General features: G+C 41.0%; 3 protein-coding genes across 7 annotated transcripts in view; all 3 read right to left on the bottom strand.

Moving 5' to 3' along the window:
* The window catches only part of eps15l1b (epidermal growth factor receptor pathway substrate 15-like 1b), a 54,993-nt gene extending 52,101 nt beyond the window's left edge, over window positions 1-2,892 (bottom strand). For all 5 annotated transcript variants that reach the window (XM_030073629.1, XM_030073626.1, XM_030073628.1 and 2 more), the window contains exons 1-9: window positions 2,778-2,892; window positions 2,214-2,255; window positions 1,945-2,034; window positions 1,771-1,818; window positions 1,582-1,677; window positions 1,234-1,299; window positions 1,015-1,140; window positions 795-854; window positions 390-656 (exon numbers count right to left, since the gene is read on the bottom strand). In XM_030073629.1, the coding sequence (XP_029929489.1) occupies window positions 390-656; window positions 795-854; window positions 1,015-1,140; window positions 1,234-1,299; window positions 1,582-1,677; window positions 1,771-1,818; window positions 1,945-2,034; window positions 2,214-2,255; window positions 2,778-2,804 (822 nt within the window). In that variant the 5' untranslated portion in view covers window positions 2,805-2,892. The remainder of the gene's footprint in view (window positions 1-389; window positions 657-794; window positions 855-1,014; window positions 1,141-1,233; window positions 1,300-1,581; window positions 1,678-1,770; window positions 1,819-1,944; window positions 2,035-2,213; window positions 2,256-2,777) is intronic.
* Window positions 2,893-3,801: 909 nt separating this feature from the next.
* Window positions 3,802-7,960, bottom strand: calr3b (calreticulin 3b). The gene is made up of 9 exons (XM_030073631.1): window positions 7,797-7,960; window positions 7,243-7,344; window positions 6,710-6,913; window positions 6,424-6,518; window positions 6,107-6,316; window positions 5,443-5,556; window positions 5,185-5,328; window positions 5,019-5,111; window positions 3,802-4,884 (listed from the first exon to the last, which is right to left on the bottom strand). Exons 1-9 carry the CDS (start codon window positions 7,882-7,884, stop codon window positions 4,693-4,695), a joined length of 1,242 nt encoding a protein of 413 aa, XP_029929491.1. The 5' UTR covers window positions 7,885-7,960; the 3' UTR covers window positions 3,802-4,692.
* Window positions 7,961-12,079: 4,119 nt separating this feature from the next.
* rx2 (retinal homeobox gene 2) lies at window positions 12,080-21,907 on the bottom strand. Its single transcript, XM_030074942.1, has 4 exons — window positions 21,683-21,907; window positions 20,312-20,859; window positions 15,484-15,740; window positions 12,080-14,837 (listed from the first exon to the last, which is right to left on the bottom strand). Exons 2-4 carry the CDS (start codon window positions 20,592-20,594, stop codon window positions 14,400-14,402), a joined length of 978 nt encoding a protein of 325 aa, XP_029930802.1. The 5' UTR covers window positions 20,595-20,859; window positions 21,683-21,907; the 3' UTR covers window positions 12,080-14,399.
* Window positions 21,908-23,688: the final 1,781 nt, after the last annotated feature.

Here is a 23,688-nt window from a genome sequence, read left to right as displayed (position 1 = left end):
AGAACCTGTTTAACCGAACACGTGACTCCCTGCAGTAGCAAAGTACACAGAAACATGCGCAATGCTCAGAGCAATGTGGCAAAACAAGTCCCGCCATTACCAACAGAAAAGAACAAAACACAGGAAATGCTGGTAGGACGTACCCTAATCACACTTTCTTAGGAGCAGCAAGAAAAACAGCATTCACTTTTTAAAATGCAAGTTGAGTGTTTTTCATGTGCCTTTCTTGGTGGTGGTGATTTCTTATTTGGTTCAGTCTCAATTCCACTCAATATGGCCATTAGTAGTAATCAGCTGCTACCTAAGATAGCTAACATGGCCACTCCTCTGACACAGAATCCCTACACTAACGTCCACCGTTCAAGAGTCATGCAGAGCAGGTGCAGTACCTGTGGGCTGGATTTGAAGGAATTCTTTGGGGAGAGGCTGCTCGTGCCGGCGCTGAGGGGAGGGACGGCGCTCAGAGAGGGAGTGGAGCGCAGGGTGTCTTTAAGAGGAGCAGAGCTCGCTGTGAGGCCAGACAGAGCAGGGAGGACAGCCACAGCACCTGGCAGCCCTACCGCAGACTTCTTCCTCTTGGAAGGAGGGATGAGGGAGGCGGGCAAGGTACTGGGGATTGGTTCTTTCTCCATGGCCCGATACACAAGATGCATGGCCTAGAAAACGAAACAGATTACTTAACTTAATACTGGTTTACAAAAAAAGCTCTTCCTTCCTGGAGAATCCAAACAATCACAGACAGACATGGAAAAAAGATGTAGCATCACTCTGGAATGACAGCAAAACCAACCTACCACTGAGAATTCTTCCTTGTCCAAGTGTCCATCTTTGTCCACATCACTCAGGTCCCAAATCTACACCAAAAACACCCAAATAAACAAGATTACATTGCACTGCATAGTTTGTGATGCTAAACCATAAACGACCACAGTATAGCATAACCTGTAATATTATGCTGTGCTACAGTGTAAGGTGTGATGTTATTCTGCACGACATGATAATGTGAAATATCACCTTTCCTAACACATCCAGAGGTAGCTTGGAGTTTATCAGCACCGGCTTCACTTTGTCACCAGAGAGGAGACCATTAACTGGGGACAGACTCTCAAAAATGCCATCGAATTTCCCTTTTTCATCAGGCTACAATAGAAATACAAAACAAGGTTCAAGAGAGAGACATGATGCCTTCAAACTGGCAGGAATTTTCTTGCTACAAATGGTATCAATACTCACTCTTATGGCCCAATGAGAGTCACTTAATGCTGATGATACACTTAATGACGGGCTGTCTGTGTCTCTCTGGAAAATAAATTGTGCATAAAATCATAATGAGATGGCGCAACTACATACCACTGATGCCAAAAAATGCATGGAAACTTTGATAGCAAGAACAAAATAGTGTAGAAAACATGAGACATTTAAAAATATGATCTTCCAAACTTTTTCCTCACAATTGAAGTTTTTTAAGACACACATCACCAATTCATTTCTAAAGGGAGATTACAGTTTTCCTTCCCAATAAGAGTTCCTGAGCATGTGAGCGGATATTGCACAAGCCAGCAGAGTCATTTGGACACTCACAAATTTGGGTGGCGCCAAGGACTGGCTGAGGTTGTTAAGGCTGATATCATTTCCACCCTGTGCTGAGGCCACCAATCTCAAAGCTATGAAGAAACCCTAAGAAAGAGGAAGAGAGCACAACAATCTGTTTTGTAGTGTTAAGATCAGCATTAACAATCACAGCAAGATGACAGAGAAATTTGATGTTACCCGCTTATCCAGATAGCCCTTTCGTTCTGAATCAGCTAAATCCCAAATCTAAAAAAAAAGGGGGGCAAATGAGTTAAAGTGCTGCTTAATGATAGGCATCAGTATTTGTATTTGTGTGTGTGTGTGTGTGTGTGTGTGTGTGTGTGTGTGTGTGTGTGTGTGTGTGTCTCCCACCTTCCCCAGTGTACTGTCTGACAGCCCTGACTTCTTCAGGAATTGAGCTGCATCCCCAGCAGCTATTTTGCCTGTGTTTCCTGGATCCACCTACCACAAAAAGAGGGAAAGAAAGAACGAAAATACTTAAGCACTAAGTGGACAAATGCCCCAACGTTAACTAGGTGAAGCTCTTGTGTCGCTGGTTATGGACTGAGTAATGAGACATTAATGTGGACCTTCTGCACAAGCAATTTTAGCAGAGCTGCAGTAATGTTAGCTGACATTACCTGTCTGTAGTAGTTCTCATAGGCTGGGTTTCCACTCGATAACTACAGAAAAACGAAGAAGAAAGAAATGTTACCCCGAGTTGACATTAAAGCCAGTCAGTTGACTACTTGTTAAGTTTTCAGATTATATGACAACCTAGCTAGACTGCTAGCATCCACAACATTACTATGAAGCCAGGCACTGTCAGCTTTTTTCTTTTTCAAACAAACTCAGCTTTCTGGCTACCCGGTTAAGTTAAAGGTTCATTTAAAGTTGAAAAACAACAGCTTAGTTTATAGACGTGTGAGTTATGTAGCTGGTAACTTTGAGCAACGTCAACATTATATTAACACATCCGTCGCTATCAACGCTACTCAAAGTGGCTTCCTGCATTGAGGCGTAACTTGGCTATTGTTACTGAGCTAAGTTAGTTGACAGCGAGCTGCATGAGAAGAGGCGCCTCTGCCGCTCACCACAGCCTCACCGGGAGACATGTGAAGAGGACACAGGTCAGCTGTCACCGTCACACCGCAGAAACTAGTTTTAATATGTGACACATTGGCAGAGGTATTGGAAGTTGTTACCTGACTGAGAGTCATGAGCGCCGCCATATTTCCTGCTGTCTCGGGAGTGCGCACACCCTTGAGCGGACACGAGCGGCGACGGCATGGACGGGATTATCAGGAAACGAGCGTGCGGGCTGCCGCCGGGGTGTCTCGCGCTGTCATTAACCCTCCCGTCACCTGCACATTTACGCACATGTTTATCAGCTGGGGTCCGTTTAACCCCAGGACTTTAAAGCTCCAGAAAATGACTTTAATAAAAACAGTCACCTAAGTTTATGTGCCAGATACTTTATGTGTCTGGCTGACTACCCAAATATCTCCCAAATGTTATTATTTTATGTTAATTATTGGCAATTATGTACGAATCACCTAGCAGATTCATATTATTACAACGACAATAAATATATTCCTGACCATTGGTGTTGTGTTGTTGTATTTTCTAGTAAGAAGATATTTAAGGGTCTAAAGGGTAGGTACAATAAGCTTAGGCTTCAGCCTACACCTTTTTGGTCTGCTATCTCTATGAAAGTGAAAGACAATTGTAGTGTATTAACTCACTCTCAAATGACCAAATAAAACTACTACTACTACTACTACTACTACTACTACTACTACTACTACTACTACTACCTGTACTGAGGTGCCTCACAGCTGGGGGCCCAACGATAAATTATCACGATACTTACTTGACAATATATTAGTACAGTGATTTTACACATGATATGGAGTATTGCAATAACATGTATTGCGATTTATTACATCCTCGTGCAAATATATTTGTGGCAAAATAAACTGGGTGTACAACTCTAATGATGAGGCTGAACTAAATATCACTCATAGTTCATGCATAGAAACGCTGGTAGCAGGAACTTTAAGGTTTTCTGCTTTTGCTACATCATTTATTCCACAATATTTGTCAGTATGTCCCACACCATTTATACAGAAATAACCAATGCATGGATTTTCTGTAATTTGCATTCCATCTCAATCATAGTACTTACTCAGTGCAAACATATCTGGTTGAAAAAAAAAATGACCAGGACAAATCATTTATAAAGTTTTAATAAAAACTTTGGTATCAATAACATTCTGTCCAATAAAAATAGGTGTGTGATCCTAAGTGACGTGTCACACAAGGGTCTCTACTGTGTGCTCATCCAGACTTTGGGATGTACTGCAGGTCAAGCACAAACCACCACATCAGCATGAAGGAAGCAAAAGTTGTTGAGTCCCACATTAGAAAAGTCAAAGTAGAAAAACAATTTCAGTATGCACTCAAGGGGGAATTCATTTATGCCAAAACACACTGCAGCATCCAAAAGACATTTCATTAGGCATTTAAGGCATGGAATAACGAAGAAGGAAAAATAAAAATCAGTGCCAGAGATGTAACTATGTTAAGTTACATTACAACAGTCTTCTAATCTGAATGGCCTATCCCCGTCCTTGGAAAAATATAGATTTATCATGAGAAAAAAAAAAAAAAAAAAACGTAACTAGCCTCAACTTTCTACATTCAGTGGTTAACTGTCAATCAACTCAATATCAAGTACAGCTGAGGTATGATTTAAGAGGTCAAATAGGAGAAGACTGCCAGGAGCCTAGATATGACTTTGAAATAACAGATAATGCCAATGGGTCCATATTTATTGTCACATCAGAATATGTTGATAGATATGGGAAATTGATTTGGGTGAGTTTGTAAACATTAGAATCAACAACAATTCAGAGGCAATGGGGTAAAATGTCCAAACTGAAAGAGGACCTGCAAGTCCATTGACACCCACTTGCCCCAACCCTTCACTAAGTTTGTCACCCAAGTTGGATCATGTCCAGCTCTCAGGGCATGGATGCATAGCAGCCACGAAACCCCTGGAAAACACAGGACAGAGTGTCTCTAGCAGGTACAGAGAAGCTCTCTGAACAGGCCTCCTTAAAGCTCATCTTTGGGCTTCATGTCTTCCTCTGAAATGTCCTCCTCCACATGTTCGTCTTCATCATCCTCTTCATCCCCATCCTCCTCATCCTCCCCCTCCTCAGCTTCAGTGTCTTGCTCCTTGTTTTTCTCTTCCTCCTCTTTTCGTTTCTGGTCATCTTGCTCCTGTTTCATTTTCTTCTCTGGTTCCTGGTGGGAGGGCAAGTCAAGAAAACAATGAGCCATATCTTATCTGTGCTGTTATCTCACAGAAACAATGCTCTCATGCACTGCAAGAAGTCGACATGACGCTTTGAAAAAGAAAAAAAAAAACACCGGCATACCTTTGTGACTCCCCATGTCTCCTTTGCAAAGTCCTCTGCTTCCTTCACATCGTCTGTTATGAGGAAGTTGTCGAAGATGGTGCCAGACTTCACCTGAGAACAGGAAGGAGTGTCAATTTCAACTCTGCCTCAGTGACGACATCAGCTCAAAGTCACGCTCTCTCACCTGCCACAGATCCAGGCCGATAACGCCGATGTTGTCAAACTTGTAAATGGTTGTGTCAGGGCTGTACTCGGGATTGTCAATCTCAGGGTGCACCCAGGGGCCTTTAAAGTTGGGGTTGTCGATCTGCTTGGGTTTCCATTCTCCCTGCAGCAGACAAGATAAACACAATATTAACACAAATACAAGAAGTGACTGCTAACTGTTTTCTTGGTTTACTGAGACCATCATTCAGAGCTCTATCCCAGGCATACAGCTTACCTTGTACTCAGGGTTGGGGATCATGGGTGGCTCCCACTCTCCATCCATATCCTCATCCCAGTCATCAGGCTTCTTTGCGTCAGGGTCTGGGATGTTCTCGGGTTTGTCCCAGTCCTACAAAAGAAGAGTTATTTGTTGTTGCTTAAGGACTGGTTAGGAAAGTCTGCGTGAAAACACTCTTCTCTCCCTCCTTGACTAATGTGGATACGCCCTTGGTTGAGGCATTTCACCTTTAACTTAAACTATGGAACCAGATGTGCCACTGAAATCAGCTTTGTATCAACACAATGTGGGTAGTATATGCAAATGAACACTGTTTAACTTCTCTCCATGTTGCCTGCACACAGAGGAATCTGCTCATTTGCTGGCAGAAGTGTGACTTTTGCCAGCTCTAGTGCTGTTGTTCAAAGTACTGATTGTACTTCTGCATTTAATATGGCCGGCTCCACAGACAGTCTGATCGAGAGAGCACGCCATCTCCTCTGAGTCCTTCCACCCAGCAACAATGAAAGTCAACACAATTGCAACTAAAAGGTTTGTGTGACCAAACAGACGTCTAAGAATTTTTTCCTATTCCTGCAAGCCAGTATATGGAAATTTGATTTGGCAATTGATCAACAAGGTCAAATCACGGCAATAGATTTGAATTAGGTGGCTAACTCACCTCAGGCTTGGTGTCATCAGCATCATCAATCTTGGCGCGGTCATCCCAGTCCTCTGGCTTCTTGGCTTCAGGGTCCTTAATTTTCTTAGGTGGCAGGAAGTCCCAGTCGTCTTCCAGACTGCCTGATTCAACTTTCTCGTTGTCAATCTTCACCTCATAGGTTTGGTCTGGGTTCAGGATCAGTGTGTAGAGGTGGCTCAGCTCGTCGTCCTGATGAAACAGACAAGGCTTAGATTTAGATTTTGTGCAGGGCTGTGGAGTGCAGGAAATTCAGATAAATCACATGTTGGCTGCACAATTCAAATCATTAGAGCCACCTTGCACTTAATCTCCTTCTTGATGAGATGATTCTTGCCCTTGTAATTGAAGATGACGTGGACCTTCTTGGTGCTGTAACCACAGATATCAGGGCCTGTGTAAAAAAAAAAAAAGAAGACCACTGAGTTACAGTCATTAAAATGCAGTGTGACCACGAGTAGTGCTTCCTTCCGACCACCTGAGAGCCATTTCTATTGACACAACACTATCAAGGTACAAAAGCCGTTCTCAGTTCCAGGTAAGTTAATGATTCAATTATGATTCATTGTCCTCTTCCTTCCTTACCAAACATGATGTAGTACTGGGAGTCTCCATGCATGTGAGCCTGATCCAGGTCTGCGGGGAAGACTTTGACGTAGCCACCTCCACAGTCAATCTTCTGCTCATGCTTGACTGTGAATTGGATGACCAGGGGCTTGCCCTCATTGCTGAAGGGGTCAAAACGGGCAGAGACGGCATAGAAGCGGGCATCCTGGCTTGTCTGTAGACCTGACAATAGAAAAACACATAAGAAATGCATAGATGGACAAACACTAGGAGAGCACTTACTGGCCCTCTTTAGCGAATAGGGCTGGAATTATATTTACATAGAAAAATACCAAAGCACTACAGGGCATTTGAGGTGAACCACCTTCCATATAGAGGCTTCAACAGCAGACCCGTGGGCTGCAGTACTGAATATACAGTATGTGTTTGCCTCAGTTAATATATTTTAACTGCAAATCCTATACAGTTACCTTCTTGAAAAAAAAACAAACCAGTTTTTCTCACAACCCATGCTATGTAACAGCGACATGATGGACGGATATCAACTATACCTTTGTCCTTCTCAGCATCTCCATAGAAGTTTCCAGCTGTTAGTTTCCACTGTCCATAATCAGACTTGTGTTTGGAGTCCGTCCAGCGAGTCATCCAGTCATCTGAAGAGAGAAAACATGAATTACATCTGTCCTTCTGCACCACTTCCAAGTACAGGCCATTTCCCCACAGTCACTGCCACTAGACAACTGTCTGATCACGGCTATTACAGAGATATAGCTTCCAAAATAAGTCAATTCATTTCCTCGTTTGCAGTTTAGGGCTCTTTGCTGTTAACTAGCTTTACAAGCTGTCAATGGTTAGCTTCCAGGGTCTTGCTGAAGTTAGCTAGCTAACAGAGCTCACACAAATAAGCTAAGTGAGTCTATAATGCTGTTGACAATCAACAGCATTATAGATTTAACTATTTATTCAAATCAAATCAAAGAGAGCGTTTCAGGAGCAGGGAGCGACGGTTTAACTGCTACTTTAGAGGGGGAGTGTGGGTTAAGTCAAGCTAGCATGCAGTGAATTAAGCTCCTACTGAGGCAAAATGAAACTCTACCAAACTCACCTCCGTCGAGAAACTGCTCTTGAAAGTAGACCGTGGCATGGACGTAGCATGCTGTCAGGAGCACCGCAACTACAGCCAGGACCTGCATTCTGCCACCTGGACCTGCTTTCTTCTGCTCACAAAGTCCTAACTAATTGAGGATCTAATGGAAAAGGAAGAGAGGAAAGATTTTTAGAGTCGCTCCAGCGAACAGATGTCTAACTGTCATTGGACGAGAAGACGGTGTGTCTGGACCAATCAGAGTACACCACGAGACACATGTCGTCTTCAGCCGCTGATGCGGGATCGGCTCCCTGACCGGGCCGGCGGAAACGAGGCTCGCGGCCTTAAAAAGTAAAACACACAAATGAGCATGGCGACTTATTTTATGTTTTTATTTTATTTGTTGAGCAAATAAAGGTATAAAATGCGCACACGCGCACACACAGAGCTTAAATCAAACAGACTACATGTTGATAGGTTATTAGAGATTTTTTGAGCTTTTTTGTTCATCATGCCACCAATATTTATATACAGTTCGGTGTCAGTAATTAGCGTAATTTTTGGATTGTTTCCATGAAATTCAATGAATAACATACACAACACACACACATACACACTGACACTTTTTAAATAGATAGATAGATACTTTATTGATCCCGAAGGAAATTTGGGTTATTATTGCGACAGAGGCGGATGAGGCCTTCACATACACATACTTAAGCGTGTGAGATTCAGAGTCATGATTTTTTTTTTTTTTTTTTTTTTTTCATTTTTAATGAAACTTCAAAGCCCCACCACACAAGCATCGGTCATATAACACAACGTACGCACCGTATATGCATTTTATGTGCATGATTCACTTCAGGACCTGACTGAGTGTTGACTATAAAGTGCAAATTGGATTTCTAACTAACAGTAACATTTAGCAATTAAATTATTAAATTAAAGAATTAAAGACATTACAATTTCTATACACCGAGTCACTCTTAAGCCAAGACTTTCATGTAGATTAATTTTAGTCGACGCAGGCAGAGAGCGCGGAATCGGGCTTTTATTTTGAAGACGCGATATCGGTTTCCGCCGGCGAGATTCATTTCCGCCGGCCCAGTAAGGTAGCACGAGTTGTTCAGGCGCGAGCTCTGGCCAGGGAGCGTGCCCCGGCAGTTGCACTTCAGGAGTTCTTCGTTTCCCCTGTGGTGTCGTTATATCAAAAGTCCGCTAGAGGGCGACAACAGTCAAATATTCGCTTTTGCAGACAATGGCTGATGGCAAGGAAAGGGAAGCCAAGTTTCATATGAACTGGACTGTGTCAGTCAGGTGTGCCCGCGTGCACGTGTGTGTTGGGTGGGCAGGGGGAAAGCCTTACCTGCGGTGGCAAAAGGGTGACACGGGGTCCTGACAAAGGGCTCAGGGAGGCGCTGGGTAGATGAGGCAAGCTGACAGTGAAAACGTGTGGTGAGGACAGATGGCAGGTCAAGTCCAGGTGTGCTTGCACTGAGGATGAACCTGTCTCCTGTACAGCTGATTGGGCCAGAATGACAGAATATAACATCTGGAGACAGTATGATCATGCTAGTTATTGTTATTGCTATGTATTGTGTATTATTATTATTATTCAAAAAAAAAAAAAAATCACAAGCCAATCTGCTTATTTTTTGATGTTTGATTTACGAAATATTTTGCCATACCAAATTATGTATGTAAAAATTTTATTTCTATGTTGGATTTGCATGTCAGTAATGTGCATGCATGCATAAAAACATGCATCACTTTACATTCTTATATTCATTACTTTCCTCAGCAAAACCTCAGTTGAACCTCTGGTATAAATAATAAAAATAATAACCTCTGGTTATTTCTGAATCCATGTGATGAACCAATTTGTCATTCTAAAGGATTCAGGGTAGGCTTGTGGATAAAATATGCCAGAAAAAAAGGAAGGATGCAGCAGACTCTTTTCATGTCATTTTCCACTCTAATCACTGTGGTTTCAGATATCACCGTCTTGTTTTATAGAATGACATTTTTGGGGAGGAATGTGTCATGTAAAGTTCATACTTGTGTATGAATCATTATTTTTACACAGGGAATATTCTGATCAAAAGAATGACCAAAAAGGACTCAGTAAATATCAGCCCTGTTTGGCACTCAGAGTGGTTGTGATTTTTTTAATTCGGTCTGTTTGTGACTGAGATTGACACGGCGGCTCTAGGCTTTGTATGATCTACTTCATCTACAGTGTATCAGTTCATGTGTGTTCCGTGTTCCATTCTAATGATACAGTGTGTCAGTTCATGTGTTCCATGTTCCATTCTAATGATACAGTGTATCAGTTCATGTGTGTTCCATGTTCCATTCTAATGATACAGTGTATCAGTTCATGCGGAGGTGTTACACCCTCCTGCACTCAGTTTACCGATCATTTTTTGTGTTACTGTTAATTGTTTTAAGTTGGTATCCATGTGACTTTGATTCATGGCTACATTAAATCAAGCTGTACTAGACTGAACATTAAAATAAATATTGGTGAGTTTTTTTTTTTTTAATCCCTACTGATCATCACTTCAGAGATTTCTCCATCTTGGGCCCTCCACTTGTTAGAATGCACTAATTCAAACACCAAACAGCTTTATGTTTTGTGGAATTTGTCCACAGGTTTCCACACACCATGCCACTACATTAAAAAAAAAAAAAAAAAAAAAAAAAAAAAAGATTGCCTCAAACTATCTTATGATGCCACCTTCTAGATCCGCCTTTGGTTGGGGGTGGGGGGTTGTTCTATCTGACTGACATGTCCTTTTTCTCAAAGTGAACTATGGGGAAGAACACAAGCAACTGGCGCCAGCCATCAAATCCCCCCTCCCTCTGAGTGATCCCCAATTATGTCAAGAGGGGAAAATGGTGTCCCTTTGAAAAGTGTTCTTAATCAAACCCAATTAATTCCGCTCATTTCCCTTATTATTTCCACCATGGACCACGTCCCGCTAGTCAGCCTGTTAACTGGAGCCTGGGCCCCAGCTAAAGTCACGCTTGGCCAAGCAAAATAACATAATAATGTGTGTAATTAATTACTTGTTCTTAGTGCTTCTGAGTTTTTTCTCTGCTTCGGGTTATCTCTAAATATCAGCATATAGCATATCACATTTCACTAAACATCCTTTTCACTCAGGGTCAGGGTAGTGCCCAGTGTGCAGCTATAATAGAAATATATTTATATATGTAACACCATATGAATGGTGTTGTCTTTATTGCTCCTTTTCACTCTGTTTTCTCTCTTACCACGAGCCACAGCAAGATTTGTCAAGGTGCTTTGTGTTAGAACACACAGGTAATGGGGACGGTTAGTTTACATGGTAAATAAGAAGAAAAACAGAAACTCCATTGCAGGTTTTTTTCACATATAAAGACTCAAACACTAATCCTACACTCCCCTTACCAGACAATTTTATAAACAATTTATTTTCAGGATGGGGCAACAATGTGGCAGCAGTTTGGTAAAGATGTAAAAAAAAAAAAAAAAGAAAGAAAGAAAGAAAGAAAGAAGAAGATATTTGTTTTTGACAAAAAAAAAAAAAAAGCTATTATGAGTTTGAGTTAGGATATTCTAACAGGTGGCAGGCCCAAGTTTAGACCAAACTCAGTATCAGTCTCTCTTATAGTGCCAAATATCCACTAACACATTATACACACACACACACACACACACACACACACACACACATGTGCTGCGGTTAAAAAAACAGATGGGGAATCTTTGAAATGATGATTATGGATAAAAGGATAAAATGTTGGAATGTCTGTATTTGATTTTCTTGAAAAGATCATTTTCCTCATGTAATGCAGCTATGAACCACAGTCAAATGGATGTCAACTCAAAACAGTTAACAGTATCACAAAAAAGGTGGCTAAACTGAGTGCAGGAGGGTGTACCAGCTGCAAAGGACTCAGATGCAAAACAGTTGTCTATACGCACCTTCACATGCAAAAATAAACTGGAGCGGCCAGGCCACACAGGCTACCAGAGGGCAATTAGAGCATGAGCCCTGGCGGCCCCTGCAGCCTAGCAGCCGGGGCCTCCTGACACCCCTGGTGAGGCCTGATGGAGTGGAGCCTCATCTGCCTAACGGCCTGGCAAGGCTCCACAGGCCTGGACGAACACAACAGGTCTCCCTCGGGCCAGCTCCCTCTGTCACAGCTTCCATAGGCCTATTGTACACCGGCGCTCATTAACGGCACTAAGTCATGTCGGAGGCTTGTTATTAATGCATGTGTGCAAAGACAAACAGGATCCACAGACAGAGTGTTTCTGCAGTAGGCCTACCGTATCTTTATTTTGTTTTTGCACATGGAACATGAAAGTCAAATGCTAGAGACTCAAATGAGTAGAAATCAATATGCAGGTGATATGGAGAACTGCAGAGCAAATAATTAAACATAATAAACAACATCATTGTTACCTTTATAAATGTGTCTTCTAGTCCAAAAAAAAAAGTTCTTTTTCAGTTTCTTTGGCTTTTTGGTCCACTGTTTGAAACAGGGATTATAACAACAAAACAAACAACAAAACCTATAAAAACAACACATTGTGGGTGCTGCCATTCCTAAAGGCCATAATATACAGAAACCTGTTGGAATCAGTGTAGATGAAAAATATTGCGGATGATGAGGCCTCGTTACATTATCCACAGTGGATTTATCCCAGTCCCCAGATTTGCCCAATCTCTGCTGCCTCAAAGTTGCCGATAAACTCCATCATCGCTTTTTCATAGGTGTTAATTAACCCTAAACTAATCACATACTATTCTTGAGAAACAATGGAAAGCAATGGGTAAAATATTGTAAGGGCTCTTCCCTTAATGCCTTTAATATGGGTGTCAGAATGTTTAAAGTGATCATTTCATCTTGTACTTGTTGTCCCATCAAATTCACAAAAGCACTTTATATGAGGGATCCATGTTGTTTATGTTCTATGTGTTTTCTCTGAACCACTACAGACAGAAAGAGGCGGCGCTCCTCTGCATTGGCTCCACGCATACACCACACACACACACACACACACACACATGCGCACACACACACACGATGAGCAAAGTTGGTGTGGTGTAATCCCCTGGAAAATAGTTATGACTCATTTTCTACAGCAACCAGTGCTACTTCCAAGAGGTAAGAGAGGTTGCCAGCACCCGTTAACTCCCTCATTCTAAATCCACCTGACTAAGGTCAGCATTTTGTCAACAATGCAGCGAGGACCATCCTCCACTAAGAAGGATATGAGGATTAGTACAGTGCATAAAAAGCAGCAACATCCCTGTGTTGTGCCGTATCAATACATCGGAAAGAACATAAAGGGGTACGTTTAAGGGGAAGTTTACAGTTCTTGAAAAGATTTTTGGGGGGCATTTCAGGGCGTTCGGTCTTTTGCCGAGAGCCTAGGGTTAATCGCTTTAAAAGTAGTAATTAGGTGTTAAGAGGTATGCTTGTCTGCTCAAATTAGCCTCTAGGCCAGATTACACTCTGTGACTTCCTGAAACCTCCCCCTTCAGGTCAAAATCTGTGCTCTCTAAAGGGGCATTTTCATGATGAAATCTCTGACCTATAAAACATTTATGTTCCCTTTACATCCAAATTAAAATCAAACTAAAGAGGTGGTGCTAAAATAATCATGAGTGTGTCCGTTTGGAGTTTCGAAGTGGCTTCAAGGTGTTTTATAAAAAAAAAAAAAAAAAAAAAAACACCCATCATGAGTGCTTATTAATACTGGACCAAGAGAAAACCCAACCCAACAGACATACAGGTAGCATGATGTAGGAAAACCTCTCTCAAAAAGAACAAATTATGAAATAAAAAATGCCTATTTCAGAGGAGGAAAAAGCATGGAGGCATTTGCCAGCAAAACCCCATCAAAGCGCCTGTCAGGAAGCCTAAATAAATTCCCCTGACTAGCACAGTGTTAATCATCCCTCATTACAAAGTGGCCACTTCAAGGAAACAGCCAAATCTGACAGGAAAGCCAAGGTATAGGGAGCTAAGATTAGTGCTAGGATTAGAAAAAAAAAAACAAAAAAAAAAAAAAAAAAAAACTGTCACCCACAAAAAAAAAATCTAGAACATATTTGCAGTCAAGACAACACATTTACATGTACATATTTGTTTCTTTTCAACTACTAATACTGTCAAAACTGTTGTCCCAAATTCAGAAATAAAGTTGCCAGTGTCAGTCAAAATATCCGCAGAGAATTGTCTCTTCCTCAATCAAAAGCAAATGTTCCAAAACAGCATAGCAACTCATAAACATAAAGTCAGATATGACACTGGAATAATGTTTCCCACCCAGGTCTAAAAAAAAAAAAAAAAAAAAATCTAATAACAGTCATTTACATTTTTGATCATTTTCTCCTCCGAACTGATAGATTGTTCATTCAAAATTCATAATTAAAGTGAATAAAAAAAAAAGCCAAATTTTTAGAGTTGCTCATTATTCTTACTCCAAACTTATTTTACTCTCCTACTCCTTTGGTGCCACGTGTCCTCTCCACTGCAACACGAAACCATCGGTGAAAAAGCAGTTTGTAAACATTCACTGGAGCAGCTTCAAATCAATCCCGAGCGTTTTCTATCGGATCACATGTGTTGCCAGGTTTTATCCATTGACTGAATGTGCTCTTTGGCCTTCATCCTGAGTGCTGCGATGCTGGAACTCCTCTCGTCCTCCATGGGGTACTTGTCGTTGAAGCTGGGTGGGCACTGGTAGGGGGGAGGGGCCATGGACTGCATGCCCTGGACCATGCCAGGGGGGGTGTTGAGGAAGCTGTGGCTGGGATAGGCGGGTTGCAGGCTTTGAGGCGAGCCCATGAACCCTGGGATGGTGTGCATGGGTGTGGCACTAGAGATGGGCGAGGTGAGCCAGGGATCCAGGGGCATCGGGTTGGTCATCGGTCCCACGCTGGACGGCATAGGAGGGCGGTTGAAGGACAGCATGGGGGAATCGTGGAGCTTCATAGTGCTGGTGTCCATCTTCTCCTGACGCCGCCACTTGGCCCTGCGGTTTTGGAACCAAACCTGGATAGAGACAAACGCAGTACAACACAATGAGATGCAATGACAGAGGAGAATCGAGAAGCAATGGCAAAAATCCAAAAAGCATTTCAGTCATAACATTGAAACAGTATCACTGTGTATCACACTAAAAAAAAAATCCATCCTAACAAGTCTTTCAGTCACATAGTCAGTGTTAAGATCTCGTTTTTCTTCAAACCAGTGAGGAAAAAAATAGATGACATAATTCCACTTGTTTCCAATGTTCCAATGTTTCCAATGTTGATCAAGTCGTTTCCAGAATTTTTGTTTCAAGTTGTTTCAAATCAAGTGTCCAAGTGACACTAGTGAGCTGATCTGCCTTATATATAGATGTCACTGTGGTTCCTCAGTGTTTGTATATATTTAGAAGTTAGGATTAAGACCATGGTATATATTGACATAGCTACTTTCTTGTTGGAATTCAGAGTTTGTGGTTTATTTGTTCCAGTTTTTGCAGCAAGGCCCAAGAAAAGCATGACAACATAGAGGATAAAATTTGTCTGGCAGTGTAAAATTATTTTAAAACAACAAATCACTCAACATTTTGGACCTTTGTTTGATTTAAACATGGAAAATGATTGGACACTGCCACCACTACAAAACCATGAGCCAATGAGAGAGTCCATACCTGAACTCGGACCTCTGGCAGGTTGACCTTCATGGCCAGCTCCTCGCGGCTGTACACGTCTGGGTAATGGGACTTCTCAAAGGCCCGCTCCAGCTCATGGAGCTGATATGTTGTGAAGGTGGTGCGGTTCCTCCTGTGCTTCTTCTTCGGGTGGTCTTCCTCTTTATCGGGCTCTGGAGACGCCTCTGCATCATCCACCTCCTTCTGCAGGTTGCTTATTTCCCCATCACACTTGTCACTGGAGAAAAGGTCTGATTCTAAAATGAGGAAAGGGCACACAGGATACATGGAAATGTTACAGATTCATAATACTGTGCTTGTAATTACTAAAAAAATTTCCACATATCTTTCACAAGTTTGACTTCCGAGTTTGACCGTGTCAATCTCATGGTGGATATATACAATATCAAAAACTATTCTACATTTATAAGATCATGTTCCTGAATGACAACTTTCTTGTAACCAATTACTCTTGAACTGTTTCTCCAGAGCCATATCAGTTCTATGAGTGATCTAAGAACTCTATATCAATATTGATCAACCTCATATATGTGTCAATGAAAAATCAATGGTCACTAGTTTAACAACAACCTTGGTAAAGCCAAATGCCTGAGGACTGAGGCTAGACCGAGGCAGCTGAGGCCTTGCAGGTTAAGAACGAGTCAAGCAAAGTCAATTCCAGCACAGCATTCATTCCCACAGCCAGGGGCTCTCTCACATTATTGGTCATTCTGCTTTTCACAGCGCATTTTAAAATATGCCAGTCAAGCTCAGTGCCAGGTCTGCCCATGGCACTGGAGATGAAGCTTAACTGTTGGTGTCACAGACCTGGTTAGTGGCTTCAGTAGAAGCCCCTTTAAACCCCAGAATGGAATGATACTTCTTGTATTTTATTCACTAATTCTTCATATTATATGATGATCCACATGCATTTAAGATTAGACACCAAAAAATATGTTGTATCTATCTATCTATCTATCTATCTATCTATCTATCTATCTATCTATCTATCTTAACTTTTCTCATATCAAAACTCCATATTTTACCTCGCACAAACAGCTATATTTTTAGTTATTATTTCATAGTGTATTAGTGCATATAGCTGATAATAACCCATCCCTCATCCCATGGTTCAGTCATGCAGTATTGTCGATTCACGTCCCCACTTCCCTGTCTTCTTGTCTATGACAGCTCAAGATCACACACAAATTGTTTAACAGTGGATTGCTTCACCTTCTATACCCATTATGCAATATACATTTCTTTTCATGTTGGAAAATAAAACAAATTGTAGAAGCAACACACACCTAAAATGCATTAATTGATGACTTTAGAATCTGAATTAGAATCAGAAATTCTTTATTGATCCACGAGGGGAAATCAGATCACTTGCAGTTGCTCAAATTCACTAGCAAGAAAAATCTCTATTTGTATAAAAAAAACTAAAATATGCCTTAATTCTACAACAATATATACAGAAAAATATGAAAAAGTATGTGCAGAAATATAGCTGTGTATATCAAATATACACAGGGGTTTTGCACTGCTGAATTATTGCACAGTTATCCAGAAATACAGTTCTTATTGTTGCCCAGTTACACAGTGTACAGTTATACAGTCTGTTAACTCAGGGTGTCTGACCATCCAAGTGAGGCTTTAAAAAGTTTGATGGCCACAGGAAGGAATCCTGAAATAGGCTGAAAAGAACGTGGTTCCCAAAGAGCCAGATGTTTAACATTAAATTAGTAACATGTGGTGTCACTTCCTTCCTGGAGTCAGAGGAGCTCCTGCTAGGATGAACATTATTCATCATCCACAGCATTTCCAACAACAGGCCCTTCCTCTGCTTTAACACTTCAGCAACAAATACAGCAATAAAACCTGAAAGATCTAGCCTCTACACTCTGACAGATTTAAAATGTACATAAGACAACGTCTTTGCAGCCCAGCAATGGAAAAACTTCTTTTTGACACCAAGCAGATTCTTTACAGTGACGAGCAGGTCTTCACTTGTACTTGTTCTTGTACTTGTTATCCAGTTTTTCTTTATGTGCTTTAGCTGTCCTTGTTGTTTTGTCTAGAATTTAAGACCAAGTACCGCAGTAGAAAGCATTTTTAGTTTTGTGTTATCACTGATAATTTCAAGGTGTATTTAAGTGTTTGACACTAAACCGGCCTGATCAAACACCGCGTTCTCATTGTCACTTTTCACATTAAAACAACCTACGCATCGGTGCCCTTTATAGTGTTACCACCTTGAGGGCAGAGGAAGTGAACTTAGATACCAACAGCAGGGGGTTGGCCTGTCCACATGACATCACGTCTTTCACTGAATTCGTCCCATGCTGTAATCCGGCAAGGACAGATGCTACCGCTTAAACCTGCGAGTCCCCGCCTCCTCTAATCTAACAAGGGACTTTACTTGGCTTCTGCACAGTCCAAGTAAACAGTCACAGTCCAGATTGTCGGTTCCAAGAAATAGATGGATGGACCGCAAGTGAGCCATGTGTGTGGCGAACCAAAGCTCATTAATCATACCAAATCGTTTTAGGCAAGATGGTCATCAGATCATTGGCTTGGAATAATGATGCCAAGCAGCAAAAGCAATGTACTCAAGGTAGTCATTGTAGTGTTTAAAGGATGTATTGTTTAAAAGGACTCGTTTATGCCCTGATTCACAATTGTTTATGCCCAGCAAGAACTGCTGCCACTAGACATAGAGCTATGCTTCATTACAGAGCAAAATCAAACCAGTTTCAGGATTACAGCACTAATGAACATCAGTATTATTCCATCTTAATCTTGTTAAATGTGGAGAATTTATGGAGAATATAGGATTAAACCTGAAATCAAACTTGATGATTGTTTTTATGAAGGTGCACATGACCTAGTGTTTGGCCTCTGCACATTCTTACATCTACTAATTCCAGAGTTAAGCATTTTTGTCTCTACTATGTGTCCTATTCAGGATCCAGAGAGCAGCCTCAGCCCCATCAGAATCAAAAAGTCAAGCATCCATATCAACCACGGCTAGTGAAATCTCGCAGTCATGAAATCCAGGAGGGACTCCAACAGATAAATAGGCCAAGTTTCCCCACAGGGATCATTAAAGTTTCATTTAATCTAATGGATCAGCCTCACATTGCAAAGAGATTAGTCAGTGAGCTGAACCATTGTGCATTTTTCATGTAAGCTGTCAAGTAGCTGACAATATACGCTACACATGAACAGTGAAGCGCATGCAGTCTCGTCTTGGAGGCCGTGTTTTATCACACTCTACATACAGAGAGATGTGCTCATGGCATCTTTTGTTTTTTCACACTCACTGTATTTACATACAGCCATGAAATAAAACCTGCAGTCCTCAGGAGGCCATATGACACAAATCAATCTATGATATCGACTGACAACAGAAGGTAAGACTATGAGGCCTAAGAGGTTGGCTTGCATGTAGGATGTTGCAAAAAGTGCAGTGCATTCAAAAGTTCAACACATTACCTGCAAAAAAAAAAAAAGAAAAAAAAAGAAGCTGCAAATGCTAGTAAAAAAAAAAAAAAGAAAAGAAAATAATTCAGCTTGGACAGTGCACACTACAGTGCTACTACATGCCTGGTAAGTGGAAGTTTGGCCATTTTTAAAGTTGCAAGGGACGTTTGACCCCAATTGCTCTCTCCTAATTTCTTTGGGAAAAAATACAACAATGTGACATTATTTAACTTTGGTATAGGCTACAAGGTGTGAGTTTGACATTTGAAACGTTAGCCTACATCACAGCAAGGATTCAGTCAGTTGGTCAGGATATACCAAACATGGTAGAAGAGTGGATTACATATGAAACAACTCAAATGTGAGATTCCCAGTTTCCACTCACATTCGGGTCAGTAAATTGCCATCTAGCTCAATAGCTAGCATCAAACTAAGATAACTTTTTCCTCACCAGCTAGCTAGGATGCTTATGAGTAAAAAGCTCCTATTACCAGTGTCACTAAAAGCAGCTTGAAACCCAAACTTTCTTTGGCTGGTCATAATGTTGTGAGTACTATGAATGAGAGAACAAGCCGTTAAATCAGGGCAGGCGTTTTTGGCACTTTTTTTTTTTTGCCTGAATGATGATTCAGTCCATTTATTTTTTCTTTATTTGTGCAGCAAAAAGAAAAAAATATGGCCATACAAGGACATGTCACAGTTATGAAAAAAAACACAATGTCCTGTCTTGTTCAAGTCCAGGTAGGGGCATCTCAAAAAAGAGGGCCTTTTTTGAGGATTTTTCCCTACGTTATAGGCAACAGAGTTTGTTATCAGAGAATCCTGGGATATGTCTGTAGATAAAAGCACACACATTCAAAATGCCCTGAAAAATCGTCCCTTTTTGCATTGGAACATAAGCAAAAACAAAAATGAAATTGAAATGGTGAGTGTCATAGAATATTAAAGGACCTTTCTGCTCAAATTCAACCTGGGTCTCATTTTCCCTAATCGACTGGTTGGGACCAAAGCAATCGAACACAGTCCTTTCGACGTTCAAAAGTGCTATACTAATTATTTCTTTGAATTCTGGACAGTCAGGATTAGACATTTTTCACATCTCTGTCACTGCACTTCCAGTCGACAACATCAAACCTTTTTGTTGATAGAATCTACAGAAGCCTTGGCGAAACATTTGGGATATATAGCTCCAACGCAGTGCGAAGATTACGACTACAAGACGATAACAGACTTAGGGCTGTTACAGTTTCACTTGTTGCACAATGGAAACTAAACTCAGCTAAGTTTACCTTGATCATGAAGAAATGCGTCAGACAGTGTGATCTTTCTGTAAAAGACTCACCGTGGAAGGAAGAGTGTTGTGAGCTGTCACCCAATACTGGAAGGTGTCCGTACGGGTCTGAAGGGACCTGCTTCTCCGAGTCCTCTGGATTTTCTCCATTGGCCTTGTGATTGTCATCATCTCCTACTGGTTGGAGTAATGGGTCCTGGTCTTTACTGAATCCCAGTATGACATCGATGCTGTGGACCCTGCCTCCGCCACTCGACCCTGCACCTTTGGCCATGTCATAGTTGTCCAGGCAACCATCATCCACTATTCCCAAGGTATCCATTGACAAATGCATCCGAGCCCTTTGAGACAATGTCTCACTTCCAAGTTAAAAAAAAAAAAAAAAAAAAAAGAAATGCCACGAAGTGAGTCCAGGTAGAGTAGGTGTCCTACAGAGGAGTGGTCCCTCTTCACTTGCGATGCAACAGCTTTGTGTGAGGCCTAGTAAAGGGCTTGTATTCTCCCAGGATCACTTCAATGGAGCTGGATGTATTGTTTCCAAAAAAAAAAAAAAAAATAGAGAACATAGAGACACCAGAGGCAAAATCCTATCTTGTGATCTGCAAAAAGGAGAGTGAAAAACAAGAAACAATGTGAAAAACTCGTCTAATGTATAGCTGTAAATATATATATATATATATATATATATATATATATAATCATTCAACTGTTTGCTCATGCTAAATATTTCCAGGCTCTTCTTGTGTTCCTAAGTTGCATGAGATGAAAGAGACTGTCAAAATGAGAAATGGATTGGCGTGAGCTAAATTAAAGTTGTTAGGAATTGTGAATGCCTTTCCATCCCTTTCGTGTTATTTTGTCAAAAGGAAATTAGTATTTTTCCAGTTTCTTGGTCGGATGGGTAAGCCCATCATAAATTGTCATGTTTCGCCAACGAAAAGCTTGCCATTATTCAGCCAAGAAACTGAGCCAGACTTTTTGAAAGAGTTTTCAAAGGCAAAACTGACAAGCAAAAATTCAAGAAAGAACGAGTAAAGGCTATTTGCGCTGTGCTGTGACACCTCTTGCATCACTCTGTAGGACTTGAGTGGAACAAAGTGTGACACAGTTTCTGGGGGGGAGAAAATCGGATTTCTTACATCAATTGTTGAAGCACATCCTTTCAACTTGTACATCTGCATTTTTTTTTTTCACTTTTCTAAGCATACACAATCGTTCTACATCATTCGATGTGAGCAGAACTCAAGGTTACTTTGATTTCAAATCCAAGCAAAGAGAGGTGAGAACTTCTGAACAGACACAAACAATCTACTTTTCAATAAGATGCTCCACACTAACTGCAATTCAAATAATTCACATGGAAACCTGAGTAGAAATAACAGGAAAAATATAATTTTGTTGAAGTAAATAGAGTTATCTTACCCTCCTTGTGGCTGTCACAGGCTAGGCTTTGCACATGTTGGCTCTCTAGTCCATAAGTAGACAAATGACACTTCCGATATCTGCTGTAGGCACTTCTTACTCCCTGTTAAGTCCTTGAAATCTCCTGCACACAAGTGAGCAAAGCAGCCACTATTGGAGTCCTGTGTAACAAGCGCATGGAATGTCTTTCTCCTCTGACAAAACTCTGCTTAACCACACAGGACACCAAAGCTTGCAGGGGAATGGTAGTAAAACGAAAGGGTTTAAGAGGTTTATTAATTGGAATCCTTCCCCTTTAAGAATGACTGACAGTTGTTTTCTGGTCAAGTAATTGCTCCAAATGTGCCCTGCATTCAAACCACAGAGGGAGGCCATTGCTAATGAAGCCTCGACAAAACTTGCTTTCAAAAAATCTATTGTCTGAAAGATAATGGCTTGCGCTGAGAGTTTTCACTAATCCTTTCATTATAGACAATGTAAGGGAGAAAAGACACAGAGATGTTCTTTAACTAGAATGGCTGCGCACAGTAGAGACTTGTATTCATAAAACAGCTTTATTCAAACAGGTCCTTCTCTGCAAGCACCTTTGCATGTGGAGTGGGAAGCCGCAGCAGAACAGAAACAAGCAGAGAACCACTTATTGTTCAGTGTATTTTTTTTTTATTCACCCACATTTATTGGAGGAAGAATAAGCAGTGGTCTTAATGATTGCCTGATACATTATTTCAAAGAAAGGGCTACTTCAAGAGTTACAGTGACTGGTGCCTCATTTGGTAGATGACTGCACTTATTCAGGGCTGGTTCATTATACATTTATATCTATATCTATATATCTATATATCTATATCTGTATCTATATGTCTATATCTACATCTACATCTACATCTACATCTATATCTATCTATCTATCTATATATATATATATATATATATATATACATAGACACATATAGATAGATAGATCGATCTATATATATATATATATATATATATCTATATCTATATCTATATCTATATATATGAATATAATGTCTGAACTTGCTTCTTGTTGACACTGAGGGACCAATATGGAGTCAACACAGCACTGAATAACAGGTCTAGAGGGGAAAGTTAATATGTAATACCTCTCTGATGAATCTCATTGTATCACACAGGCAGTTATTAGACTGGAATGAATACTGAATTCTTTATTACCTCTCTAAATTGTTGCAAATGAGACTGTAAAATGCAACTATACTGTTTTAATTTGTTCCTTAGTATATAATAATACACCTCAAAGGACGTGGCCTCCATGAATCACTGAGGCGTGCCCGCAGGGTCTGTGGTGCTGCTCAGTGGCGTTGGGGCCGATGGGGACATTTCATCCTGAAGCCTGTAAGTGTCTCCTCTGCCAGCTGGCACACCCGGCGCTGTGGCAGCTACAGTTGGTGTTGCGGAGATCAACCCGATCCTTAATGAGCCTAAAGACTTCACTAGAGATTTCCTCTGACCTCACCTCATCTATCTAAAGATAAATTTAGTAGTTCTTTGCATGCAGAACAGAAAATCCAACATGGAAAAGTGTGGCACAAATGTCAGTCTGACAATCAGTGTTGCCCTTAACCTATCTGTTCCCATGTCCTCGCAGCAGAAATTTCATGAGAAAATATGTTTCCGATAGTAATTGTTTTGAATAATGATGTATCCCATGGTGAGACTTCTCAAGCATCAGCCACGCCCAACCATATTAAAATGCGTGTTTTACACTTAATATGAAAATGATTCTGGAAAAATGCCACTGTCGCCCATTCCTAGGGGGTTACGGACGTTCCCAGAGCTGTCAGATCTGTTTCAATATTTACCTGAGCCACTGCACAAATTTACAAGTTTGCTAACAAGTTTAAAGTCATCTACCATCTCAAGGCTTCATTAGCACTGCTTCCAAGGAGCTAAATGGCCATTGGTTAAGTGGCTTTGGATGGGCGCCTTTTCCTGGTTCAGCGTCGTTTTCCAAGAAAGCAGATTGC

This window comes from Myripristis murdjan, chromosome 17 (assembly GCF_902150065.1).
Source record: "Myripristis murdjan chromosome 17, fMyrMur1.1, whole genome shotgun sequence".
Lineage (NCBI taxonomy): Eukaryota > Metazoa > Chordata > Actinopteri > Holocentriformes > Holocentridae > Myripristis > Myripristis murdjan.
This window is presented reverse-complemented; position numbering and strand designations above follow the sequence as displayed.

What these genes read in the sequence shown, in the direction of transcription:
- calr3b (XM_030073631.1), bottom strand. Translation starts at nt 7,884, where the DNA reads ATGCAGGTCCTGGCTGTAGTTGCGGTGCTCCTGACAGCATGCTACGTC. An exon ending in AGAGCAGTTTCTCGACGGAG is followed by an intron (nt 7,345 to 7,796) that starts GTGAGTTTGGTA and finishes TTCTCTCTTCAG; the next exon opens with ATGACTGGATGACTCGCTGG. An exon ending in AGACATGGGGAGTCACAAAG is followed by an intron (nt 4,885 to 5,018) that starts GTATGCCGGTGT and finishes CCCTCCCACCAG; the next exon opens with GAACCAGAGAAGAAAATGAA.
- rx2 (XM_030074942.1), bottom strand. Translation starts at nt 20,594, where the DNA reads ATGCATTTGTCAATGGATACCTTGGGAATAGTGGATGATGGTTGCCTG. An exon ending in ACAACACTCTTCCTTCCACG is followed by an intron (nt 15,741 to 20,311) that starts GTGAGTCTTTTA and finishes TCCTCATTTTAG; the next exon opens with AATCAGACCTTTTCTCCAGT. An exon ending in TGCCAGAGGTCCGAGTTCAG is followed by an intron (nt 14,838 to 15,483) that starts GTATGGACTCTC and finishes GTCTCTATCCAG; the next exon opens with GTTTGGTTCCAAAACCGCAG.